Source organism: Sturnira hondurensis, unplaced genomic scaffold (genome assembly GCF_014824575.4).
Source record: "Sturnira hondurensis isolate 20B ecotype Veracruz unplaced genomic scaffold, ASM1482457v3 Scaffold0019216, whole genome shotgun sequence".
Classification (NCBI taxonomy): Eukaryota; Metazoa; Chordata; class Mammalia; order Chiroptera; family Phyllostomidae; genus Sturnira; species Sturnira hondurensis.
The window spans coordinates 2,467,637-2,492,373 of record NW_028091847.1 but is presented as its reverse complement, the minus strand read 5'-3'; the positions used below and the strand labels follow the sequence as shown (position 1 = coordinate 2,492,373).

At 39.2% G+C, this 24,737-nt stretch overlaps 1 protein-coding gene across 4 annotated transcripts in view; it reads left to right on the top strand.

Annotated features, from left to right (window-relative positions):
• The window catches only part of KLHL24 (kelch like family member 24), a 41,553-nt gene extending 23,816 nt beyond the window's left edge, over positions 1-17,737 (top strand). For 3 of the 4 annotated variants that reach the window (XM_037027638.1, XM_037027637.1, XM_037027639.1), the window contains 5 exons: positions 1,262-1,446; positions 2,089-2,207; positions 5,728-5,916; positions 7,575-7,763; positions 12,794-17,737. In XM_037027638.1, the coding sequence (XP_036883533.1) occupies positions 1,262-1,446; positions 2,089-2,207; positions 5,728-5,916; positions 7,575-7,763; positions 12,794-12,994 (883 nt within the window). In that variant the 3' untranslated portion in view covers positions 12,995-17,737. The remainder of the gene's footprint in view (positions 1-1,261; positions 1,447-2,088; positions 2,208-5,727; positions 5,917-7,574; positions 7,764-12,793) is intronic. The other variant, XM_037027640.1, reaches the window with a different exon arrangement.
• The last annotated feature ends 7,000 nt before the right edge of the window (positions 17,738-24,737 follow it).

The window sequence follows — 24,737 nt, the reverse complement described above, 5'->3', positions numbered from 1 at the left end:
TATTTCTGGTATTATAATTAAAAAAGTATGCTTGGCATGGAATAAGTGAATGATTTAGTTAGTTGGGTAGAACGTTAACAGCTCTATTAAAGGGACGTGCCAATATTGCTGAGTTTGGTTTTTCCTAGTGCGCTTGTGAGACTCACGCTGACTAAAACTTCATACCAGTGTTCTGACATGGTGTTTTCCCCTCCACACTTAAGTTAGCATTGTTCTTTGTGAGACTCTGTCTTGCTTTATTTTTAACATTCTTTGTTATAAACTTTGTTAACATTTTTAGTGACTACCCAACATTTTGAGTTGGATTACCTGAATTTACTTGACTTTAAAATTTTATTTAAAAAATAATTTCTATACATATACAGTTATGCATTGCTTAACTGTATTATTCTGAGAGGATATATTCTGAGAAATGCTTCTTTAGCTTCTGATTGCATAGTTGTGCAGACATCTGCTCAAACCTAGGGGGCATAGCCCACTGCGCACCTAGGCTGTCTGGCATAGCCCATTGCTCCCAGGTGGTAAGCCTCTGCAGCCCGTCACTGTATGAAACAGTATGAGATGAAACCAAACCCTAGAGAAAACACTGCACCTGGCTGGTGTAGCTCAGTGGGTTGAGCGTGGGCCTGCAAACCACACGATCACAGTTCAATTCCCAGTCAGGGCACATGCCTGGGTTGCAGGCCAGTTCCCAGCAGGGGACTCACAAGAAGCAACCATACATTGATACTTCTCTCCTTCTCTCCTTCCCTTCCCCTCTAAAGATAAATAAATAAAATATTTTTTTAAAAAAGAAAGAAAACGCTGCAGTCAAGGGACACAAATAGACAAACTGTATGACACTGCTGCTGGTGTGTACACTGTTTGACAGCAAAACCTTTTTCTTTCTCTTCCTCTCCCTCTCCCTTCCCTCCATTCCTCTCTCTCTAAAGTAAATTTTTTTTTAATTTACAAAAAATTACTACCAGAGTTCCATTTGGGTTAGGTAGGATCTCTGGACTGCTTAACGATTTTTAAAGCAAAACTCAAAGGTATAAAATACTCAGGAATTTACTGCGGAAAAAAATGATAGCACTAAATCCCTTGTAAGTGTTCTCAAAGTAGTAATTGGTAGACTGTATCACTTGACACATGCATTAGAGAATAAATGGTTTATAATACTGCCCCACTTTCTTTATGATAACAGTATTGTTTTTAGGGTCTTACACAATCTTGAATATCTTAATTTATTATTTATTCATTCTTATAATAATTGTTTTAGGTCAACTGGCTTTTCAGAGGTGATAGTGGTTGTTGGAGGCTGTGAGCGGGTTGGAGGGTTTAATCTCCCGTACACCGAGTGCTATGACCCTGTGACAGGAGAATGGAAGTCTTTGGCTAAGCTTCCAGAATTTACCAAATCGGAGTATGCGGTCTGCGCTCTAAGGAATGACATTCTTGTTTCAGGTAAATAAAGAATTATTGTAGTAGCTGCTTTTAACTTGAACATAGCTTGTCCATTTTAAATGATAACAGCGTCTCAAAAGAAAAGAGTAAAATTGGATGTGCCCACTTTAGGGAAATCAGTTTATACAACAAATAAAACCAAGAATGACTTTTTGCTATAACTTCAGTATCTATGATCTAAAGTCTCTTAATTGGTTAAGTAACCGTACCAGCTTTGCAGATTACTTTATTACTACACATTGAATAATATAACAACACATACTTTATTTTGTACAATGGTATGCTTTTTAAAAAATGGGTGAATAAAAAAATATTTTCAAAATAATTCTGTTGTTTAGGTGCTCCTGGTGACTGACTCCTAAATTAACAATCTATATACATTTGTAAAATTCATAGTCTGCATTTTACTTTTTGAGGCCTGTAATCATTATTTCTCAAGAAAACAATTGGCAAAGTTTAAATGTGTTCTGTAGAACTCTTTCCCTTAAGCTTTAAGAGGATCTTTGTTTCATTTTATCATGCTGAATTCTCAAATTTTTGGACTGGGTAAATAATCCCATGTTTTGATTATCTATGCATTGGTATAGCTCCCTCGGTGATATTTGCATATATTATGGTATGTGCGTTGTTCTGCATTTAAAGGTGGAAGAATCAATGGCCGCGATGTCTGGATTTATAATTCACAGTTAAATATTTGGATCAGAGTTGCTTCTCTCAATAAAGGCAGATGGCGTCACAAAATGGCTGTGCTCCTTGGTAAAGTAAGAGAAACCACTTTTTGTTACTATTGCTGGTATATTTCCAAAATAAATACCACAGCTGAGTCCTTCATTTCACTCACCCTCTGGGTATTTTGGATTCAAATTGTACTTCCTTCCATTTCTAACCTCAGTAGATAAACGGAAGAGATAAACAATTTGACACTGTACTTTTGAATGGCTATTTTGTTCTCCCGATTTGGAATTTGTGGCAGTACAGCACATTTCTCTCTTCATGCACCATTGGAGTCTAACTGCCCAAGAAGCATTGGAAAATAAAGGCGTTACATCAAGTACAAAAACAGGCCAATGTCTAATCCAAGCAGACTTTTTCCTTTTACTGACTTTGGCAGTCAGGCAGAGATATATTTATCTAGAGCGATGTTATTTTATGTTTTTTTATTCCTATGAGTAGGGACAAAACAAATTTAAAATAAGTATTAAGATAAACTCACCAATATATTTTAAAGAAAACTTGCTATTGACTGCAGCTAATAAATATTATAAAAAATATGTAACTTGGTTCTAAACCATTTGCTGTTCTAGGAACTTGAGAATCACTGTGGACTAGTGGTTTCCAAACTTTTGAGAAGTGACTACACCTTTCTTTTTTTAAAGTTAAATTTAATATAAAAATCCATTCCATAAAACACATCAAAAAAACAGCAGTTATTATAGCAAGAGCCAACTTGGGCTCTTAGCTTTCCCCTGCGTCCATCTCCGTGGGCTCCCCGAAAGCCGCCTCAGGTTAATGAGCAGCCCCCGTAGAAGCAGCATACTTGCTTGCACACACATTTTGGCTTGTCCCGGAGCGCCCCTTTCTAGGAAGATTGCTGCCTCTTCATTCCTCCTGTGTAGATGCTTTAGAGCTGCCAGGGAGAAAGCAGAGCTGCCCCAGTCTGAGAGGTCGTGGTGCTGCAACCCTTCCCACTTGCCTCCCGGCATCCTCCCCTCTCCCACCCCCACACAGGCCTCCTGACATGTCCCCGCTGCAGAATACTAGAGCTTCTCAAAGAGCAGCTGGAAGCTACTGTTAACTTCTAAGGATTTTTTTAATTCCTCAGGACGTTGATCTAGTGCGCTGCTGCCGTCAACAAGGTCAGTGAAATAACGAGGACCCTGAGATAGATATAATGGAAATAAAATATTAATAGAACACTTTCTAGAACCACTGATTTGGCAGTACCCACTGTATTATGTATAGTTTTGGGAGCTATGCCTCAAGAATGACAAAATATTATTAAAAAGGGATGACTAAAGGAATTAGAAAGAAATGAGGTCTGACTAAAAATATTTTAATTATTTAATCTGGACATACAAAGATAATGAAAATTATTATGTCTCAAGTACTATATATGGATTGGTGAGCACAGATTTATTTGACAAATACTAGTGTACCTGACTGGAAGGTACCCAAAACTTGGAATCACTGAGGCAAGACATAAAAGGAGTCTTTCCTACCTTACATAGCAAGTACTCGATCCATGGAAACCATTATCCTAAAAATTACAATATAGGCTGAATTCAACCTATAAAATTATTTAAACTTATAAAAATGCTGTCTGTAAAAGAACCCTAGGATGGTTTGGAATATAGAATCTAAGCGTAGAAAGGAACCTTAGAGAATACTTACTGTAACTTTTTCAATTCATAATGAAACTGAATCCAGAGAGATCAGGTCACTGCCCAAGGTTATACAGGAAGTGATAAAGCAGGGGCAAAACCTCATATTTTATTAAGATAGAGGCCTTTTATCTTGACACTTACTGCACTTTTTAAAAAGATTTTATTTTATTTATTTTTAGACAGAGGAAGGGAGGAAGAAAGAGGGAGAGAAACATCAGTGTGTGGTTGCCTCTTGTGCACCCTCTACTGGGGACCTGGCCTGCAACCCAGGCATGTGCCCTGACTGGGAATCGAACCAGTAACCCTTTGCAGGCCCAGCACTCAGTCCACTGAGCCACACAAGCCAGGGCCATATATTTTTAATTAATGCATGTAGGAGAAATTAAGACTTAGTCTCACATAGGATAGATAATTGCCCAAGGTATTTACATCGCTGTTGTCCTATGGTACTTCAAAGTCTATGTCCTGATTGCTCCATTGTACTACAGCTTCCAAATCCCTTCTAACTGCACAACCTGGACTAAATCACTTAACCTCTCTGAGCTGCATGGTGTTAGGAAAACAAACCCACCAACAGATCATTTTAACATAATATGAGAAAAGCAAGATAGAAATGGCATTGGCTGCTGTGGAAATTTGGAAGAAAATTAAAAGATAAATTATGGACAGACTTTGAAAAATAACATTTGGCCTTTATTCTTAGGCATTTATTGTTGATGTATTAAAAGGAGTTGATGAGGGGTTTTAGTAAAATTAATCTGTGGTTTGGAGACCAGGAGATTAATTGCAAGAGAAGAAATGACATGGACCCTGACAGAGGATAGTGGCAATGGGAAACAGAAGGAAGGGACAGATGGCAGCAATACTGTGCAAGAAGACTTAGTAGGCCGTAATAGTTAGTTAGATGTGAAGGGAAGGGTCAGTGATGACCCCTTGGAAGAGCTGTGGGTCTCCACCCTTTCCCATATTGCACTTCCCAGCCCAACCCATTTGTGTGCGTGATCTCAGAACTGGCCGAGCCAACCTTGGGACAGAGAACACATGGCTCCCTTCCCCTCTCAGCCTAGTGCTGCCCTCACTCCCCTTCTGTGCACATGATTAAAGAGTTATTTTTTTAAATAAAGATGAGAACTATGATCGTTACACTGGACAGCTCCTTTAATTAAGGGTCTTGTATGTTTTGTGACATTTAATGGACTATTCTGCATATAAATCATTTGATAAATGGCTTGTTGACTAGATCATTTATCTTATAAAGATATTAGTTTGCCCTACTTTCCTCATATTTGTGAAAAGAAAATGTATGTAAAAGCCCTTTGAAATATATAGTATGAAAAAAAGAAATATATAGTATGGAGTTCATTATGTGCCAGGTACTTCTCTAGGCACTTGTGGAGACTAAAATGAAGAATAAGATAGGCATTACCTCCAAAGATCTCAGTCTAGTAATCCATATCTAATATTTAAGTTTTATAGCTTTATTTATTGTAATATTTTCCTCATTCGTGAACGTGAGCATTCAAGCTAAATTATGTAATTATCAGCTCAAGCAGTATCATCCCTAAGGAGTGAAGATTTGTCTTGAGGGAGTAAAAAGATACATAGTTTCATATATGAAGCACAGGTATACAGTACAGTACATAAACAAATATACAAGTATCTGTGGTATTAAAATGTCATAAGGGGGGGCTATTATGAAAAAAAAGTCTACAAATACTCCTTTTGGTGGTGGTAAGAGGGTGGTAATCTTTTATAAGTTTCAGGAGCTGAGCTAAATATATTGCAGTTACAGTTATCAAGAGCTTTTTAAGGGGAGAGATCACTTAATTCTTTAGCCAACTAGTCAAAATTTAGGCTTCTGATGATTAAGATTGTTTTCTGCATATTTTATATGTAGGTGTATGTTGTTGGAGGCTATGATGGACAGAACAGACTTAGCAGCGTCGAATGTTACGATTCCTTTTCCAATCGATGGACTGAAGTTGCTCCCCTTAAAGAAGCAGTGAGTTCCCCCGCTGTGACTAGCTGTGTGGGCAAATTGTTTGTGATTGGTGGAGGACCTGATGATAATACCTGTTCTGATAAGGTAAGAAGTTGCCAATGACATAGACAAGAAGAGAAATACAGAAGGCTTATCAATGAGGTGCGAGGTCCCTTAGTGTGAGGGGCCTTTTAAAATTGGTACTTCATACTTCCTTTTAACCCGAGGATATGCATCTAACAATTTGCCCTAAAAAGCACGATCCTATGTTTTTTAAATGAAACTCATCTCAGTGTTGAGTTCTCTTTTCTTTTTGACATAATAACATTTCTTTATTTGTTTGCTTTTTCATTGCCTTTTTTTTAAAGAGTTTATTTATTAATCTTTAGAGGAGAAGGGAAGGAGAGAAGTATCAATGTATGGTTGCCTCTTGTGAGTCCCCTGCCGGGAACTGGCCTGCAACCCAGGCAGGTGCCCTAACTGGGAATCGAACCGCGATCGTGTGGTTCGCAGGCTCGTTGCCTTTTTTTTTTATTGTTCAAGTACAGTTGTCTCCATTTTCTTGCCACCACTCCCCCACCTGACCCACCCCAGCCTCCCACCCTCAGTGCTACCCCCTTGGGCTTTGTCCCTGTGAACTCAGGTTCCTTGACGACCCTTCCCCTTCTCCTCCCTGAACACCCCCCCCCCGCCCCGTTACTGCCCTCCCCTGATATCTTGTACTAAATAAACTGTTTCAAACCTTTTACTGCTGTAGTCAACAGAATTGAAAAGTTATTCACACAAAACACAGTAGGAAGTGAATTAGCAAAGGGTATAAGACACAGTAACTAATTACACCACTTCCAACTAGGTCATTTTCTACATACTCTAAAGTATTTTTTTAGAACAAACACAAGGAAAGGAACTTCTGTAAGGTGGACAGGGAGTGGCTCAGAGCCGCCGCATTCCAGGAACTCCTAGACAAGAGCGCTTAGGCCACCCCAACGTCTCGGAAATACCGTGTTTACTCTGGAAACAAGTATCTAATGTCCGCTTGGTTTAGCATTAGGTAACTGAATTTTGTCGATTAATTATTTTTTTTCTAAATTAACTTCACACAGTGTGGTTAAAACTTACATATTGAAAGTTTATTAATTCAGAATTTGTGGTGATTCAAAGTATACTAAGGTTTACTTGTGTTCTTTTGAAGAAATGACTCTAAAAGTGTAAAGAAGTCATATTCAGATTAAAGCATAGTTATGCTATGTAACACAATTTTTTAAAACTCTAAACCAGGGGTGTCCAACCTGCGGCCAATGGGGGGTGCCACATGCAGCCCAGGATGGCTGTGAATACAACACAACACAAAATCATACATTTACTTAAAACATTATGAGGGTTTTTTTTGTGATTATGTGTCACAATGTATTTAATATGTAGCCCAGGACAACTCCTTCCAGTGTGTCCCAGAGATGCCAAAAGGTTGGACACCCCTGCAAAGACTGTTAATTTTAATGGAAATAAGTAAAGCAAACTTGGTAGCCATTTTTCCTGGAAGCAGTTTGTGTTCGTTACTTTATTCTGCTTGATAATAATAAATTTGCCTTTCTTTGAGGATTTCAAAATTCAGACAATTCATTATTAAACTAACCTCCTTTAATTCTGTCAATTAATGGGATTTGACTTTTAATCATGTTTCTATATATTGGTAGGCTTTTTATTAAGCAAATTTACATTTTTGTTTAGAAATTTTTATTAAATATTTCTATATATGTTATTAGGTTCAATCTTACGATCCAGAAACCAACTCTTGGCTACTTCGTGCGGCCATTCCAATTGCTAAGAGGTGTATAACAGCTGTATCCTTAAACAACCTGATATATGTTGCTGGTGGACTGACCAAGGCAATATACTGTTATGATCCAGTTGAAGATTACTGGATGCATGTACAGAATACATTCAGCCGGCAGGTAATAGCATAAACCAATCAAAAAAAAATGTATCTAGGAGGGACCAAGGACATGACCATTATGAATGCACTGTAATCCACTACTAAAATACTTCAAGTATGCTTAAACTATTTCATATCTTTTTTAAAACTCCACATAAATCACATTATATACATGTTTCAAATTCCTTCCAAGGAATTGTTCTATTGAAAAAACTTTTTATCAGCCCTTGATGAAGTGACTATGGCACTTGAGCTATTGATTTTTTTTCTCCTTGACCTTTCTCAGAATCCTGCTCTAGTCCTAACTCTCTCTCTTGCATATTTCAAAAGATATGAAATGCTCCCAAATGGGTTTTTTCTTTCTGTAGGTAGAGGCTAGTTTGTTGTTTATTTGTTATACAAGAAAACGGCTGGGCTATGCTCAGGTCTTCATCCACACGCTCTAGCCTGTATCTTCCTGCTCCCTCTCCACCCCCTTCTTCTAAAAAATGGCCTTCTGAAAAATGCCTTTGAGTCATGGCTCTGCTCTTCTTTCTTCTCCCACCAAAATGTGTGATGGTTCTGATGCTGGAAATATGACTCTCCCTATACCATTCCAGAGATCTCGTAACCCCAGAAGTCATTTCTAATAACCTCCCAGTCTCATTCATATTTTCTTACTTTTTCAACCCAATCCTATTTACCTGGAGTTGGTGTTAGATTCCACAAGTGAAGGGTCTCAGTACCACTAGAGACCGGTCCATGCCAATCACAAGTTCTAGGTTGTCCTGGGTATTTCTGACCTACCAGCTATAAATTAAGTTTCCCCAAACTCCCTCTCTGGGTTTGATAATTTGCTTGAACAGCTCAGAGAACTGGGGCAACACTTATGTTCCCTGGTTCATTATGTATAAGGGATATTATAAACTGTAAAGGACAGAGATGGACAGCTAGATGGAGAGGTATATGGAGTAAGGGTGCAGGAATTTCTGTCCTTATTCCGTTGAGGTGCACCCTGCTCCCAGCACACAGATGTGTTCAACAGCCCAAAAGCTCTGCAAATCCCATTCATTGAGGACCACATTGACACAATCAGTTATTAACTCAAAGCTGGTGAGGCTGAAAATTCCAAGATACTAATCATGACTTTGTCTTTCTGGTGGCCAGCCCCCATCTAGGAGCCCACCAAGAGTCACCTCATTAGAACAAAAGACTCTACTATCACCCAGGAAATTCCAAGGAGTTAAGCTCTGGGTCTGAAACTGGGGGCAGAGACAATTACATAGTTCCTATCATTTCACAGTTAGAAACTTAATTTCTTAGATTTTCCTCACTTTTATGATGAATCAATCTGGACCATCAGTTATATGTTCTCAGAGTTTCTCCTTTTCCTTTCCATTCCTGTTGTTGCTTTTGTTCAAATTCTTAACAGTTCTTACCTAAACTAAAACAAAAGTAATCCAGCATTCCTTTCTCTAATGTCTTGCCTCTCTAACCCATTTTGCCACCAGTTATTTTCTGACAAATGTAATTATCTCTCCTCTGATCAGAAACCTGAATAAAATTCAAAATTCTGCCAGTTCTAGGCCTTCTGATGGCCGGCCTCTACTTGTCTTTCCAGCCCCACTCTCAGCTCTGCCCCGGTTGGTTACATTAGTACCTGCTACCTACATTCACTCTGGAGGCCTTCTGTGTTCCTGCCGTGGTTCAGACCCTGTCCCCTTGCCCCTTATGCCTTTTCTGCCTTCTCTGCTTGTAACTCTCCTTTATCTTTTGGACCACTACATAGATAAAGCAAAGTGAGGTTATTTTATTCAGAATTGATCTCTTTTTTTTATTCCTCTCTCTCTCTCTCTCTTTTTTTCATTGCATTTACGTCTCTCATATGGTAGTCATAATTCCCTTGCAGGTATAAATGTTTATTTTTATACTGAAATTAGTCTTTTTAAGAATATTGTTTTTCTAACTCATCTCTTATGTATATGGCATTCATTGGTGCTTGGTAAATATTTATTGAATAAGTAAACAAATGAGAGACTGAAGCACCAAAGAAATCTAATTGTAAGACAGTCTTACTGCGAGATACGTGAGAGCTGTAGACTGTAAGGACAATCAGTAGGGTTCGAGTATAACACAGTTTTTCTGAAGTCGTTGACCTTGATGTATAGTCTCCAATCAGTAACGTATTCAGAACAACTGGTGAAGAGACATAATAAGATCTTCAGCTTCATGGTACAGAGAGAATATAATCTTCTGCCCCCCTTTATATCACATTTAAGTAAAATCACATTTCTGTAGTTCAGTGGCTTCTCTTGGAAAGGACAGTCCAACCCCATAGAGGTAAAGTTATGTTCCACAACATAAGAACTTGAATTATGGTTACATAATTCACCCATGTAACAAGTGTTTACACTTGTTTCTAAATTTAATCAGAGCTATTTTTATTGCCTTATTGTGAATATTTTAATTTTTAAGAGATTTTATTTCTTTTTTAGAGAGGGGGAAGGAAGGGAGAAAGAGAGAGAGAGACATCAGTGTATGAGAGAAACATGGATTGGCTGCCTCTGGCACACCCTGAGCTGAGAACCTAGCCCGCAAACCAGCGACCTTTCAGTTCACAGGCCGGTGCCTAATCCCCTGAGCCACACCAGCCAGGGCTACAGTGAAACAATTAAAATATAGAACATCTTCACTAAGAATTACTGTGCCTTTAGGACTTGGCCCTACTGCCTGAAACAATAACAGACCTTAGGAAGATAACTGCCAGCATCTAGCACAATGCAGAGCACACAGTGATTATGCTCTTAACTAAATGACTGAGGAAAAATAACAACAGGATACACGTGACACATTTTCTCCTAATTAAACAATGAATAACATTGACTTCCATAATTTCAGGGGGAAAACAGATCAGAAATACATTAACTCTATTATAACAAAGATAAATCATTTGAGTTCAAGTCTAGTATTCTATATCAAGTCTGTTGAAACAAACAGTACTGAGGTTTCTGGGATTATCTTTTCTCCCTGGTCCATTCTTACTGCTGGCATTTCTAAGTGCACCTCTGTATCCATTATTAATAGGCAGATTTGGACCCTTCTCAGTGTTTGCCTACCCTTTAATGCTCATCAGTGGAAAAGGATAGATCAGCTAATTTATTACAGTTATTTGAGCCCAAGGCTACATTTTCTTAAATGCTTAAAGTCCTGAATAACAGAAGAGCTGAAAAAATGAGCTTTTTGTTTTTTGGCAGCCTGAATGGGCGAAGCCTTTTTCTCTGTCTCTCACCAAGTCAGTGATGACTTTTTTGAGTATCTTTCTTTGGTAGACCAGGTATTTAAAGTGTTAAAGTTTAGAATAATAAATGAAAAGAAATCTGACTTTTTTTTATTGTTTGCATTTAAGTTTAAGCATATAAAAGTAATAATTAAGGAGAGGGTTGTGATTTTTTTCCAACAATATTAGGATTGTGTTTCATTTTAGTCTTAAAACTACATGTATTGATAAGTTCTTTTCCATACTAGATGCAATTACTTGTGTAATTCTTACAGAGTAAAATAAACTCTGTATCTGGTATAAGTAAATTTTTAAAAGATTTTACTTATTTATCTATCTTTAGAGGGGAAGGGAAGGAGAGAGGGAGAGAAACACCAATGCATGGTTGCCTCTCATGCATCCTCTCCTGGGAACTAGCTCACAACCCAGGCATGTGCCCTGACTGGGAATTGAACCTCGATCATGTGGTTCGCAGGCCCGTGCTCAATCCACTGAGCTACACCAGCCAGAGCTGGTATAAGTAATTTTTATGTGAAAGAATAACTGTTTTCAAGGTTGCTTGCTTCATTTAATTCTAAGCATTATTATCTGAAATGATGCTAATAATAAGATCCTATAAGTGTACAGTGTAAAATCATCAAAGTGACTGTTTAATAGTGTGGGGTAGTTTGTACTTGAAAACTAGGGATGTTGTTTTTTATTGCACTGAGAATTTTTAGACTTTGTAGAAAGACCTCATTTGTAATTTAGATAAAAAAGCATCTTTAAAGTTATAGTTTGGCATATATTAGTACAATTCATGGGTTAAGTATTCTGGATAAAAATGCATCATTCACTAATGATAATCAGCCAGGTCATTCTGGGTATACATGAACTATAATCTGGGCATTTTTAAGTACACACTAATTCCTTTAGACCTGAAGATACTATCCTCTGTTATGTAAGCCCACCAAGATTTCATATTTTTCTGCAAGAGTGAAATTTACGTATTCACAACAGGTCTGGTCAAGTAAAAAGTGACTATTGCTCTCCTTGGTAGAATCTGTCTCACGATTGGTTACGTGGACACAGGACACTAATATGTGACAACTACCTCAGACAACTATCTAAAGCAAAACGTAAATGGAAGACTGCTCGGCCTGGAGCATAGCCAGCTCCGTGCAATAGTGGGATGATTTTACTGTGATGTCTTTCTTGAAAGAATCACTCTCATCCTTGCAAGAATGTTTGTTTTACATAATAATTATATTACTGACAGAGAAGAGTACAATTTAGCTAAGAATCTCATTATGTGGAAAGTTAACTATAAAATGTTATTTGGGGAATTTCTATGCCCCAGCCAAGTCCTCTAATAACAGTGCTTTCTTAGTTTAATTATAATTCTTTCTTTCATTCATTTAACTTGTGGGTAATTCCACATAATGAATAATGTTCCAAATCCTTGGTCATATTACAGCCACTTTCTAATAAAGGACCTTCCTGTATTTGGAGAAGAAAGCCAAGCTTTTCAAAGATGTTTTTCTCTGTTATCATTAAGTTAAAACCCTTTCAGTATGCCACCCCCCCTTCACTCCCACACAACTTGGCCCCAGTGACTCATGTATATTCTATCTTAGCACTCACTTCGCCCATGCAAAGTCATCACTCACACCTGAGCAGGAGTCAGGCAAAAGGGAGCTTATTTCATGTCTCCTTTTATTGACTGTGTTAAAGCACATCTTATTTACTTTTCAGCTTGCTACCAAATCTCTTACCTTCAACAGTTAATTTTTTGTGTGTTTTTGGTAAAACAGGAAAACTGTGGTATGTCTGTGTGCAATGGTAAAATATATATCCTGGGTGGAAGACGGGAAAATGGAGAAGCCACAGACACCATTCTCTGCTATGATCCTGCGACGAGCATCATCACAGGGGTGGCCGCGATGCCCAGGCCAGTGTCCTATCACGGCTGCGTGACTATCCACAGATACAATGAGAAAGGCTTTAAGCTCTGAAGCCGGGATACGTCACCCAAAAAGCCACACCAGTCCAAGATGAGATGATTTAAAAGCTCCAGAGTAGGAACTTGGCATGTCTCCTTTGTGTCATATGCACAAAAAGTAAAAATATACTTGTGGTGCCTTTCTCCCCCAAATATCAACCTTTCAAACTGTAATCCATCCTTTCCTGTTATTGGAAAACAAAAAAGGTTTTGGTTGTTATCGAGGGTAATAGTGGTATTGCTTGGGCTTTAAATGTAATGTACTTTTGTAAATATTTATGAGAAACCTACATGGAATAGGAAAGAATGTCTGTCTGTATACCTTTGTGAATGGTCTCTTCATTTGTGTGTGTTTATCTGCAAGACTGTATATTCCTTATCTTGTCATATGTTCCTATAGAAAAGTTCACGACTTAAGGCTTCATTTATGTTGAATCACATAGTATTTAGAATGTGTTCTAAGAAGGAAAAATCAGTTTTAAAAATCTTTGTCACTAAAAATATATCCAAACTGGTTAACTTTATTGAAAGGGTTTTTTTTCTGTAATTGATAAAAATGTGATGACATCAATTTGAGTAAATACTGAATTATTACTTCACTCTTACAATTGCTGCATTACATTAAACATTTTTGAAAAGAGGTTGGCAAGGAGGTAGAAAAGCAGATGCCGATAAAATAACAGGTTAATTCCTAAGGAAAAAATTATTTAAGATCCGTTGCAGGGAAAATGACTCACTGTGGCTCTCGAAGTATCTGCATATCATCTCTGAATCCTCTAAGGAAGTTCCTTTTCATGAACCTGGGCAAAGGGGTTGAAATCCATTTTGCAATATTATCTTGTGAAAAAACAGGGACAGATTTTCTCCCTAGCCCAGGAGGGTGTGACCTCATTCATATGGTGCTTTGGGTGAGGACCTCTTCCCTGGTTGTCCTGGTTTTTTGTGAACAGCTAAAAATCCTGGGAGTCCTTTGAAGGATGAACCAGGGACCAACTAGCTCACTGGGTCCATTTTTCTTTTAAAAGTAACTGTCTGAATAAACTAACAGCAGTAGTTTCCATCTTGTAAGAGAAATCTCCCATTTAGTACCATGGATCAACATTCTCAAGCTTCTGTACAACAAATTGCCTTTGTCTAGATTTTTCAACTCCAGTTTATAGAGCTTACTAGTTCTCAGACATGAATTTAAAGGTTTTTTTTTTCTTCCAGCAAATGCAGTAGCAGGACCTGCAGCGTAAGTGACTGTTATATCTGGGTGGACTGATACAATTTACAACAGTTTAGGGCTGTTCTGGGTAGCCTGCCATGTATTTCAACTTCCTAGGCACTATTGACATCTCACATTATAATTAATATACTCCTTGTCATAGGAGAGGTGATGCAAATATGTGATTATAGTGTCATGACAGATCCGTTGAAATCAAGGTAGTAATCAGAAACTTAACATGGATGACCTTTTTAATCCTAGAATGATAAAAGATTTCAAATAAACTGTACGGCATCAGCTTGAATCCTTAGCTGGAATACTTCATTGGAATCTGAATTCTGAGGAAAACTAAAAAAATTTACAAATTTTTAGGAAATTTTTACTTTTCAAATCATAATTTTTAATGATATATACCTTTTTATAGTAACAGAGCAATTCTGAAAACAGTTTTCTGTTGCTTTAGTTGAAAGACCATTAGATGTATAACTAGGATGCTTGTATTAATTTTTGAGAAAACATCTACTTTTGCATTATTCCTTTTGCGTAGGACCTGTTTAGTTTAGAAGTTCTTTTCAGTAAATGAGACAATGTATGAGAAAAGTGTGAATGCTGAGGGTTATACAAATGATGTTTGTTACTTTATGTTTATTTGTAAGATCGTGCCCGTTCATAAATACATTTCACATAAAAAATATTTTCTCAAGGTAGCTTGTATTCTAGTAGTTTTGTCTATTGTAAAAGTATATTAACCGTTGTATTTTGTTATTCATTTATTTTTAATATCCATGTGTTCACTGTAGTAATTTGAAATGAAATTCAGTAGAACCGAATTTGTTTAAACATAGACCTCATACCAATATTGTTCCATTTTTTCCTCTACATAATTTAAAAACTAAGTTAGCCACCAAGAACTTAGCTTCAATATTAGGAAATTAAAGAACTATTTTTAAAGTTACACAAATGATATTTTAATTTCCTTTCATTATTTATCTTTATTCATTTTTGGTAAATAATGATATTGTCATTGATAAAATAAAATGAATTTTAGTATACAATTAGTATCAAAAGGGTTACATCAGCCAACTTGGTGTCAGATTATATTCATACTGTCATCACAGTTGACAGATTTTTCTTTTGATAAGGCATGCTCACAGAAGCCTTTGGGTTAGTGTGTATGTAGGTACCTGTGTATATATGTACATAGGTAGTATGCTCATGTACACACCTATATACAGACACCAAGAATTGTATCCATTTGTAATGATCAGAAAAAAAGCACATGAGTTAAAAATTAATTCACCTTATTAAGTTCAATTTCAGAAGATTTTTTTATTTGGGCATTTCTAGAATACTTTTTCACATTTGAAAGTGCATGATGAGTATTAGTATGATGACTTGTATGCAGTCAGAATCTGTATCATACATATGGTTTTACAACGAGGTCAGAAAACAGATTGGCGGTGATGATTTGTTAAAACTACTCAGTGGGGAAAGGGACTAAAAGGGTGTGTTTTGTGGATCAACAGAAAAGTAGTTTCTTCTTTCATGAACGTCGTCCTTTTTCACGTGTTCTGGTATGTGAGTGAACTATTGAGTGGCCTAACCTTCGCCACCAAGGACCTCCCTCTTCTGCTCTGGTCCTACCCTGACTTCACTGCGGGGGTCTGAAATGGCAGCCCAGTGGGTTGGGAGTAACCTTTTTCCCCGGGTGACTGAAATGTAGGTATTTACTCCATTTAAAGCAGGCGTTAAGAAAAATGATGTAAATACTCAGGGAGGGTATTAAGTTATCATTTTGCTTACTTGGGGGGGAGTTTAAAGTGTCATAACTTAGCAACCTTCAGCTCATGATTTCAGAGTAAATTCAGTTGGTAAAGAGACTTCACACATGGCAGTGGTTGAACATTCATTCTTTTATATTTAGGAAGATGAAAATGTTTTGTGGACTGATACATTTTCTCTTAGTGAATATGAATTGTTTATGTATCTCTACTGTCAAATACCCTTTCTGAAACTCAGGAAAGACAAAGGTTCAATTATACTACTTTTGTCAATGCGCAAACCAGGTGTGTTTTGTTTTCTTCCTGTTGTCTGGATATGGCAATAGATTTTTTTTAATTGCTGTGAGAACCCATACATGAGAAAGGAGGGGGTGAATTGTTTGTGTGTGCCTGTTGCATCTTGAGATTTAAATGTGGAAAGGACATCTGCTCCAGACTGTATTTTCAAAGAGGAAAGATTGCTATTTATGTGGTGCCAAGTGTTAAGACAACGTCTAATAAGGGCTTCCTATGGACTGCCTTTATTTTAGTAAACTCAAGACACCAGTTAACCTCAACATAATGTTGGCCTTATTAGAACCTGTTGTGTGTTATATTGAAAGGCAGGTTTACATCACCTCACTCCATTATTCTTTTTAGTTAAATATATTCACTATAACATGTAACCAGAATGAAGAAATTTGGTTGACCTTTAAGGCATAGGTTTGACTAGCTAGCTACACGTATCGTCATACCTAATGCTAGACACCAGACACCACTTGAGTCAGAAGTGTGAATTGATAATTCCAGAGACGTTTTTAACATACTTCAAACATTTAAATGTTTTACATTTGTGTGATTGACTATTAAATTTACTTAAGTGCTAAAGATCATCATAATTTTTTTTAAAATAGCAGTAGTCATAACTTATTTTATATATTGTCCCAAAGAAAAGAATTTTAATTGTTTTAAAAAGAACGGCATCTGAATTTGTGCCTTACATTCTCTAGTGCTATTTCAACTTTTTTCAATCTAAATAAAGCTTACCTTAGGAAAGTTTCATAATTTGTTTCCTTTTGAGTAAATAAACATCTTAACTCTTTTTTTCATTTCAGTCCTTAAATTTTTAAATTAGCATCAACTGGGTGGTTGCTTGGCCGAATGAGAATGTTAAGAAAGGTTGTTGGGCTTTGGAGTTTTATTATTAGATTTTTTGTTGGGGTGTTTTGAGGGAGGGTTGGTGCTTTTTAAGATATTCAGAAAAACATCCATCTTACATTGATTAATAAGGTAAACATCACTTGCATTATCTACATTTAATGTCAAAAAAGTAAATCTATTTTTGTTCCATTATGTACTATTTTTTCTCTGTAGAGTTTTTCAATTAACTTTCTTGGAAAAGTTCCTACTCTTCCTTTTCCCATCACTGCTTCCGTGGTTTCTTTATTTAAATTTTTGTTGGAAGTTTCTGGAGCTGAGACAACACAGCTACACAGTTGAAGTATAATATGCTTTAGACTCTAAAGCATATCATAAAGTTTAGAGCTTAACATAGACCCGTGGTAGCCAAATGTCATTTGCCTTCAGTTAGAGCGTCTAGAGTCTCCACAGTGGGAAGGGGGGAAAAGGCTTTGTATTTTTTGTTCTCAATTCAGTTGTAGCACATTAATACCTACATGTTTTGTTTAAATATACTTTGTGCATAGCATTTTTTAAAGTTGTATCTAATAATATGTCTTTTAACCATTATTTCTTGATTTATGGTTATATTAAATTTTGTTTACCAAAAGTTTGTTGTTCTGTTTTATTTTAAATACATCCAAGTGGTTGTGAGGAAACAGAGTGGGAGAAAATACATATTGAAAAGTGTGAGCCCAGCTGGCGTGGCTCATCGGACTGGGTACCGGCCTGAGGACCGGAAGTTGGCTGGTTCGGTTTCTGGTCTGGCAAGGCCTGGGTTGTAGTCTGGGCCCCAGTTGGGGGTGGGCAAGAGGCAACCGATGTTTCTCTCACACACTGATGTTTCTTTCTCTCCCTTTCTCCCTCCCCCTCTCTACCAGTAAATTCTTTTAAAAATAATATATGTTTATATTTACTGGTATGTTCATAAAGTAACTAGAAGGATAGCTTATGTTGGAAAACCATGAATAGTGGGTAAAGAATAGAAGCCTCTTATACTTTAGATTTTGTCTTTAAAAAAGTCACCTATACTTTTAAAATTAACCTTTTATATGAATGAGGAAATGGGCTATACTTGCCTTCTGCTTCTCTTCTGTTTTTTAACTTAACAGAGATCATCAAAAGGTTGGTTTCCTCCTAATTTTGTTGAGGTCTTTTTATTTATAATGTTTGATACCTTTAGGGGACCATGGTGGCTGGAGAGAAATTGCCCCTCTCAAGACTAGTTACCAGCCATGGCTGGCGTAGCTCAGTGGATTAAGCGCAGGCCTGCGAACCAGACGATCGCGGTTCGATTCCCAGTCAGGGCACATGCCTGGGTTGCAAACCGGATCCTTGCAGGCTAACTACCAGCAGGGGATGCACAAAAAGGCAACCATACATTGATGTTTCTCTCCCTCTCTCCTTCCCCTCTATAAATAAATAAATAAATAAAATCTTTAAAAAAAAAAAAAGACTAGTTACCGTAATTTCTAGAGACAGTAAATAACTTGTCAGTGAGCCCACCTTTCACACATAAACCAACCAGTCCCTTGTCCATACCTCCCAACCACCTCCTTTAACTCCCACACCAAGCCACACTCCCCTGCCCTGAGTCATCCTGGGCCTGCTACCAGACAACTAAGAACAGCCTCAGTGTCCCGACACCCACCAAAATTGTTCGAGTTAGTCAATACTGAGCTGTTTACCCAGCCCTGCCTTGACTGTCCCATGGAAACCCCAATAGAAGCCTCTGGCCTGTGCTTTCCCTTCATTCCCTTCTGGCTCCCGACTAACTGGTTCTTGCCCTGTGTGTTGTGCCGCTTGTTTCTAGAAGGTCTGTAACAGACTTGTCTCAATGGCACTGACTTCTTCATGTCAATTGATTAATACACACCATGAATGCTGGTCAAGATGAAGGCACCTCACCTCCTCGAACAACTACAACTAAACCACAAAACAAGTGTCAGAGAGTTGCCAGGTAATCAAGCTGTATGAAGTCCAACAACCTAGGACTGAGAGAAGCCACATCCATCCAGATGGGTAGGAGGCGCAGAGCAGCACAGTGATGCAGAACAGGTGGTCCCACATCCACATGAGGGGGATAAAAGCTGGGAGGGACACCTCAGGAGTGAGGGATCCCAGCCCCAGACCAGACCACCCAGCCCAGGGTTCCATTGCCAGGACGGTAAGTCCCTATAGCTTCTGGTTGTAAGAATCACTGGGGTTTGGGGTGGCGGAAAAAAGTGCAGGATTCTTTAGAGGCTCCTGGCGATTATAGGAGGTTGCCCTGCCCTGGCAATTACCTAAGGCTCCACCCCATACAACTTACAGGTGTACTTTTCTATAATGGTACACGCTCTTAAGACAGGGAGTCAAAGCAGCTTTACCTAATACACAGAAACAAACACAGAGAGGCTGCCAAATTGAGGAGACAAAGAAATATGGCCCAAATGAAAGAACAGATCAAAACTCCAGAAAAAGAACAAACAAAATGGAGATAAGCAACCTATCAGATGCAGAGTTCAAAACACTGGTTATCAGAATGCTCAAGGAACTCATTCAGTAATTCAACAACATAAAAAACCCAGGCAGAAATGCAGGTTACATTAAGTGAAATAAAGAAAAATCTACAGGGAACCAACAGTGGAGTGAATGAAGCCAAGAATCAAGACAACAATTTGGAACACAAGGAAGAAAAACAATCAGAACAGCAAGAAGAAAAAAGAATTCCAAAAAAAAAAAGAGAGAGAGAGGAGTACTCACCACCCCCTGGAGTAGCCCACAGCCTTCTCTTTTGTTCTCCGCAGTTACCAGTAGTCCTGTCTTCTCCTTCAAAGACTTAAAGGATATAAGGTAGAATGTCTCTCTCAACATCTTGCCCGCCCCCATGCTTACTTCCTAACCTCTCTCCATGATTTAGGTGTTCCTTCTCCATCTAAACTCTGCATCTCCCTTATCTGGGATCTTACGGACTTCCCCTCTATCTCCCTCTCTGGATTCTCAACCCCTTTATGAATGTTTTCCCATAGTCTCACCCACCTTAAAAATACTTTCTGCAGCCCTAGGTTCCCTTCTAACTCCACCCTCTCTTTAAAAGTCTCCCCTCTGCCTCTCTCCTTAACATACTGCACTCTGGCTCACATACTCATATTGCTACAGAAATCACCCGTGTCAAGAGCACTAATTACATCTCTGTTGCTAAATTCAAAATTGTTACCTTATTTAGCCCTGGCCAGTTAGCTCATTTGGTTAGAGCAATGTTCCAATACATGAAGGTCGTGGGTTGGATCCCTAGTCAGGGCACATATAAAAATCAACCAATGAATGCATAAACAAGTAGAACAAGAAATCAATGTTTCTCTCGCGCTCTCTCCAAAATCAATGAATAAAAAGCAAAAAAAATTACCTTATAAACTCTCTGCAAATTTGGTGGTCTTGATTACATTTTTTATATCTTGGCAATAGTTACACTTTTCTTTTACTTCTCTTTTATGGGGCCTTCCTCATTCCTAAATCCTCAGTCATCAGGCTTTCTTCTTTCCCTGCAGATAATTATCCTGCGTAACTTGATCCACTTCCATGGCTCCAGTTATGACTGTATTTGATGACTCCTAAATAAATCAGTCAACATACTTGATATGCACAAGTCAACATACTTAATATGCACAACAATGGTCTTTAAGCAAATAACATCTTGATAGCACATCTGTGCCCATCCACCGTAACTGCTAGTGAGTTTAGCTTTACCTTTCTTACTCCCCGATCAGAGAATCCCTGGAGGAAACGATCATTTGGTTGACTCTATAGTTTATATATCTGGCTGGCTGCCAAGGGCCAGGGAGAAAGAGGTGAGGTGAATTTTTTAGGGAGAGGAAAGCTTTTTTTCTTTTTTTTAAAGATATTATTTATTTATTTATCTTTAGAGGGGAAGGAGAGAGGGAGAGAAACATCAATGTATGGTTGCCTTTCGTGTGTCCCCTGCTGGGAGTTGGCCTGCAAGGAACCAGCCTGCAACCCAGGTATGTGCCCTGACTGGGAATCGAACCGCGATCATCTGGTTCGCAGGCCCGCACTCAATCCACTAAGCTACACCAGCCAGGGTAACTTTTTTTCTTGACAAAATAAATACAACATGGAATTCCCCAAGTCTCGGGTGGGGAAGGGGAGGAGGAGGAATGCTTCATGGTTGTCTCTGTGGCTTTCTTCTGCTGGAATGCCTGACCTCTAGCTACTGCCCACATTCTCTGAGAGAGCTAGGATTTATTTCCTCAGGGCAGCTTTTGTGAGCACCCTCTGTCCACCCCAGTCTGAAGGAGATGAGCTCTTGTGTGCTTCCATTACCCACGTTATGTAGCTCAGTCAGCACACTGTTCCGTTTGCTTGACTCTACCTCTCTCCCCCAGATTATTGTCCTCTCCAAAGTCAGGTCCAAGAGTCTGCAGCCCAGAATCCAGTTCAAAGGAAAAGATCAGCTGGGGTAAGGTGCCTAGTGGATACTTTTGGAAAGCTTGAGTTCACTAGAAAAAGAAAAGAAACAAAATGGCAAGAAGGGAGAGCGCCAATGATAAATGGCCTATTTCTGAATTTGCCTAGAACTGAAAAGTCTCATCAATATTTGTGAAATCATATTTTTAATGATTTCCTGACATCTTGCATAAGAGATAGTGACTTTCCTTGGCCTCATTATCAGGTTTTGGGTTTCTGTCTAAATTTAGGTTCAGGTGCAATCCTTCCCTGCGAGTCCAGAGCGCCAATGTTACCTTCTCTGTGAAGCCTTTCTTGATTCCCCAAGTGGATGTATTTTTCACTCGTTGAAGGCAAGGACCAAGTCTTTTGGTCCTAACTCTATCCCTAAGACCTGGCAAAATGCCTGGCACAGAGTAGGTAATGAATATTTATTTGACTGATAATCACTATGGGAACCAGAAGGGTATTTGGGGGGTGGGGAGAAGGAACAGGGAAGTCATGAAGCCTCCAAAGTCCTTTAGTGATCCCTGGTTTGGTTCACAGCTATTGCCTCTCTTGTTATGCTAAATAGAAGTCCTAGTGAATGGCAACCCAATCTTTTATTCCTGCCTTACTGTGCTACTGTTTTCCCTAGCCCCTACCCGTACCCTTATCCTCACATCTGGCAGTGATCCATTCTTATCAGAATGTATATAAGTGGATTATTTAGATGATAAATAAATTATATCTCAACAAAGCTGATATCTTTAAAACTTTGTGTAAACATTTTCTTCAAGAAACTCATCCTGCCCTAGCTGGTGCTGCACAGTGGATTGAGCATTGGCCCAACAATTGAAAGGTCACTGGTTCAATTCCTGGTCAGGGCACATGCCTGGGTTGTGAGCCAGGTCCCCAGTTGGGAGCGTGCAAAAAACAACCAGTCAATGTTTCTCTCACACATTGAAGTGTGAGAAGCACCACTGTGCAGGGCCTTGTGCTACACCCTGTGATAGATGCTTTGATGACAGTATTTTCTTTAATTCCTTTAACAGTCCCATGGATCAGCATTAGTGTCTACAATTTATAAAAGAGCAAGTAGAGGCCAGTAGTGACAGAGCTGGTATTCAAACCTAAGGCCATTTCCCTTCAAATCTGCTTGCCCTACTATACCCAGTCTCCCTACCACAGATCTTCATACAGACTACTACGATCATCCATAGGTCTGTTTCCCTATGGATATTATTATGTAGACCCTCTTTGTTATCTGCAAATAACAGAAAGCCTGAACACAAATTGTTTAAACAATAAACGGGCAGGATATTTTTCTTACATAGAGAGTTGGCAGTCCAGGCCTGATGCAAAAGTGCAAGGCTGTCATTACAGAGCCAGGCTCCTGCTTTCTTTCTGCCCCACTGTTTTCACCGTGTCGGCTGGTATTCTCATGGTTGAAGGAAGGCGGCTGTGTCTTCAGGCATCACATCCAAATTCAAGGTGGGAAGAAGAGAACAGAGGGGCAAAGGTAGTCCTGGCTACAACCCTCCAGTTTGTTTGAGAGTCTGTCTTTTTATTCGTTGTGTGGCAGGATAGAAAGAAGCTAGGAAAATTCCTTGGCAAGTGGTATTGCAAAACTGAAAACAGGTAGACTCCCCCTGACCTTTTAATCCCCTGGAGATAACACCTAGGCCTCAGTTGTATTTCAGCTCCAGGCCCAGAAAACCAAGGAGGGGACCCTAGGACAAGCTGCAATGACTAATGACCTCCTGCCCTGGCACTGACCAATCAGTAGAGGCCATGACCTTGAGAGCGCACACCTGATAAAACCAATGAATACTCTACTGAGATCTCCCCTAAAACCTCCCCTAAACTCCAGGCCTTTAAAACCCCTCAAAACCAAGGAACCTGCAAGAGCTCTCCCACCAAGGAGCATGCCCACACCTTTCCCTTCCCCTCGGCTTCCCCAGCAGGCGTGTATCTCCTAAACTCTAAGAATCCCCGGGAGACTTCAGCCAGCTGAGTGCTGGGCAGCAGCAGCTCATCCCAGACTAACCCCTTGAATCCGTCTCCAAGGTCCCCTTTTCTCTTGCTTTCCAGTGGGCTGGCAGCAGCCCTGCGTTGGCTCACTCCTTCCCTGTAACATTTCTAGAGAGCCAAAGCAGCCCTGCTGAGTCTCTCTCCCATTGCTTCTTCTATTCTAGGCCCTTCCTGGTTTTACTGTCCCCAGCTTTAGGGGACATACTCTCAAATCACCTGAACTCCTATTGTGAAACCTTTCCTGCACGAAATCAAGAACCCACACACTCCCTGCAGGGCCCAGGGTGGCTCCGCTCAGGGCCAGGTCCTCTTTCCAGTAACAATCAATCTTGTGGTTTTATCTTCCGACTAGAACTGAGCAAGTCACTCCTGGCTGCAAAAGAAANCAGCCCTGCGTTGGCTCACTCCTTCCCTGTAACATTTCTAGAGAGCCAAAGCAGCCCTGCTGAGTCTCTCTCCCGTTGCTTCTTCTATTCTAGGCCCTTCCTGGTTTTACTGTCCCCAGCTTTAGGGGACATACTCTCAAATCACCTGAACTCCTATTGTGAAACCTTTCCTGCATGAAATCAAGAACCCACACACTCCCTGCAGGGCCCAGGGTGGCTCCGCTCAGGGCCAGGTCCTCTTTCCAGTAACAATCAATCTTGTGGTTTTATCTTCCGACTAGAACTGAGCAAGTCACTCCTGGCTGCAAAAGAAAGGTAGGAAATTATGCGTTTAATTTTCCAGCTTCTATAAAGGAAGGTAGGGGAGGAAGAGCTGGGAATAGATGTGAAGTCTGCCAAGCTGCTGTGTGTGCCACATCTGAAAGGAGAGTTAGAAGAGGAAGAGAGATGGAGTGGTGGAAGCAGGAGGAGAGAGACACAGCTTCCTATCCTTATGTTTTGCATAAATAAACCCTTTATACAAATATAAATGTCAACATTGTATAAGCAGTATACAAGTAAGGGTCAAAAAAAAAGCTTTTCCAGCTTTCATACCCCGAGTTATCATTTGTCTCTGTTTTTTACTGTAAAACAGACTGCCTGCATTTGGAGCCATGAAGACCCAGACTCCTTCCACACAGAAACTCTGACTACTCAGATTCTTCACTTGGTCTTATCTACAATGAATAGAAAATAAAGCAGCAGGGCTCTGGCCAGGTAGCTCAG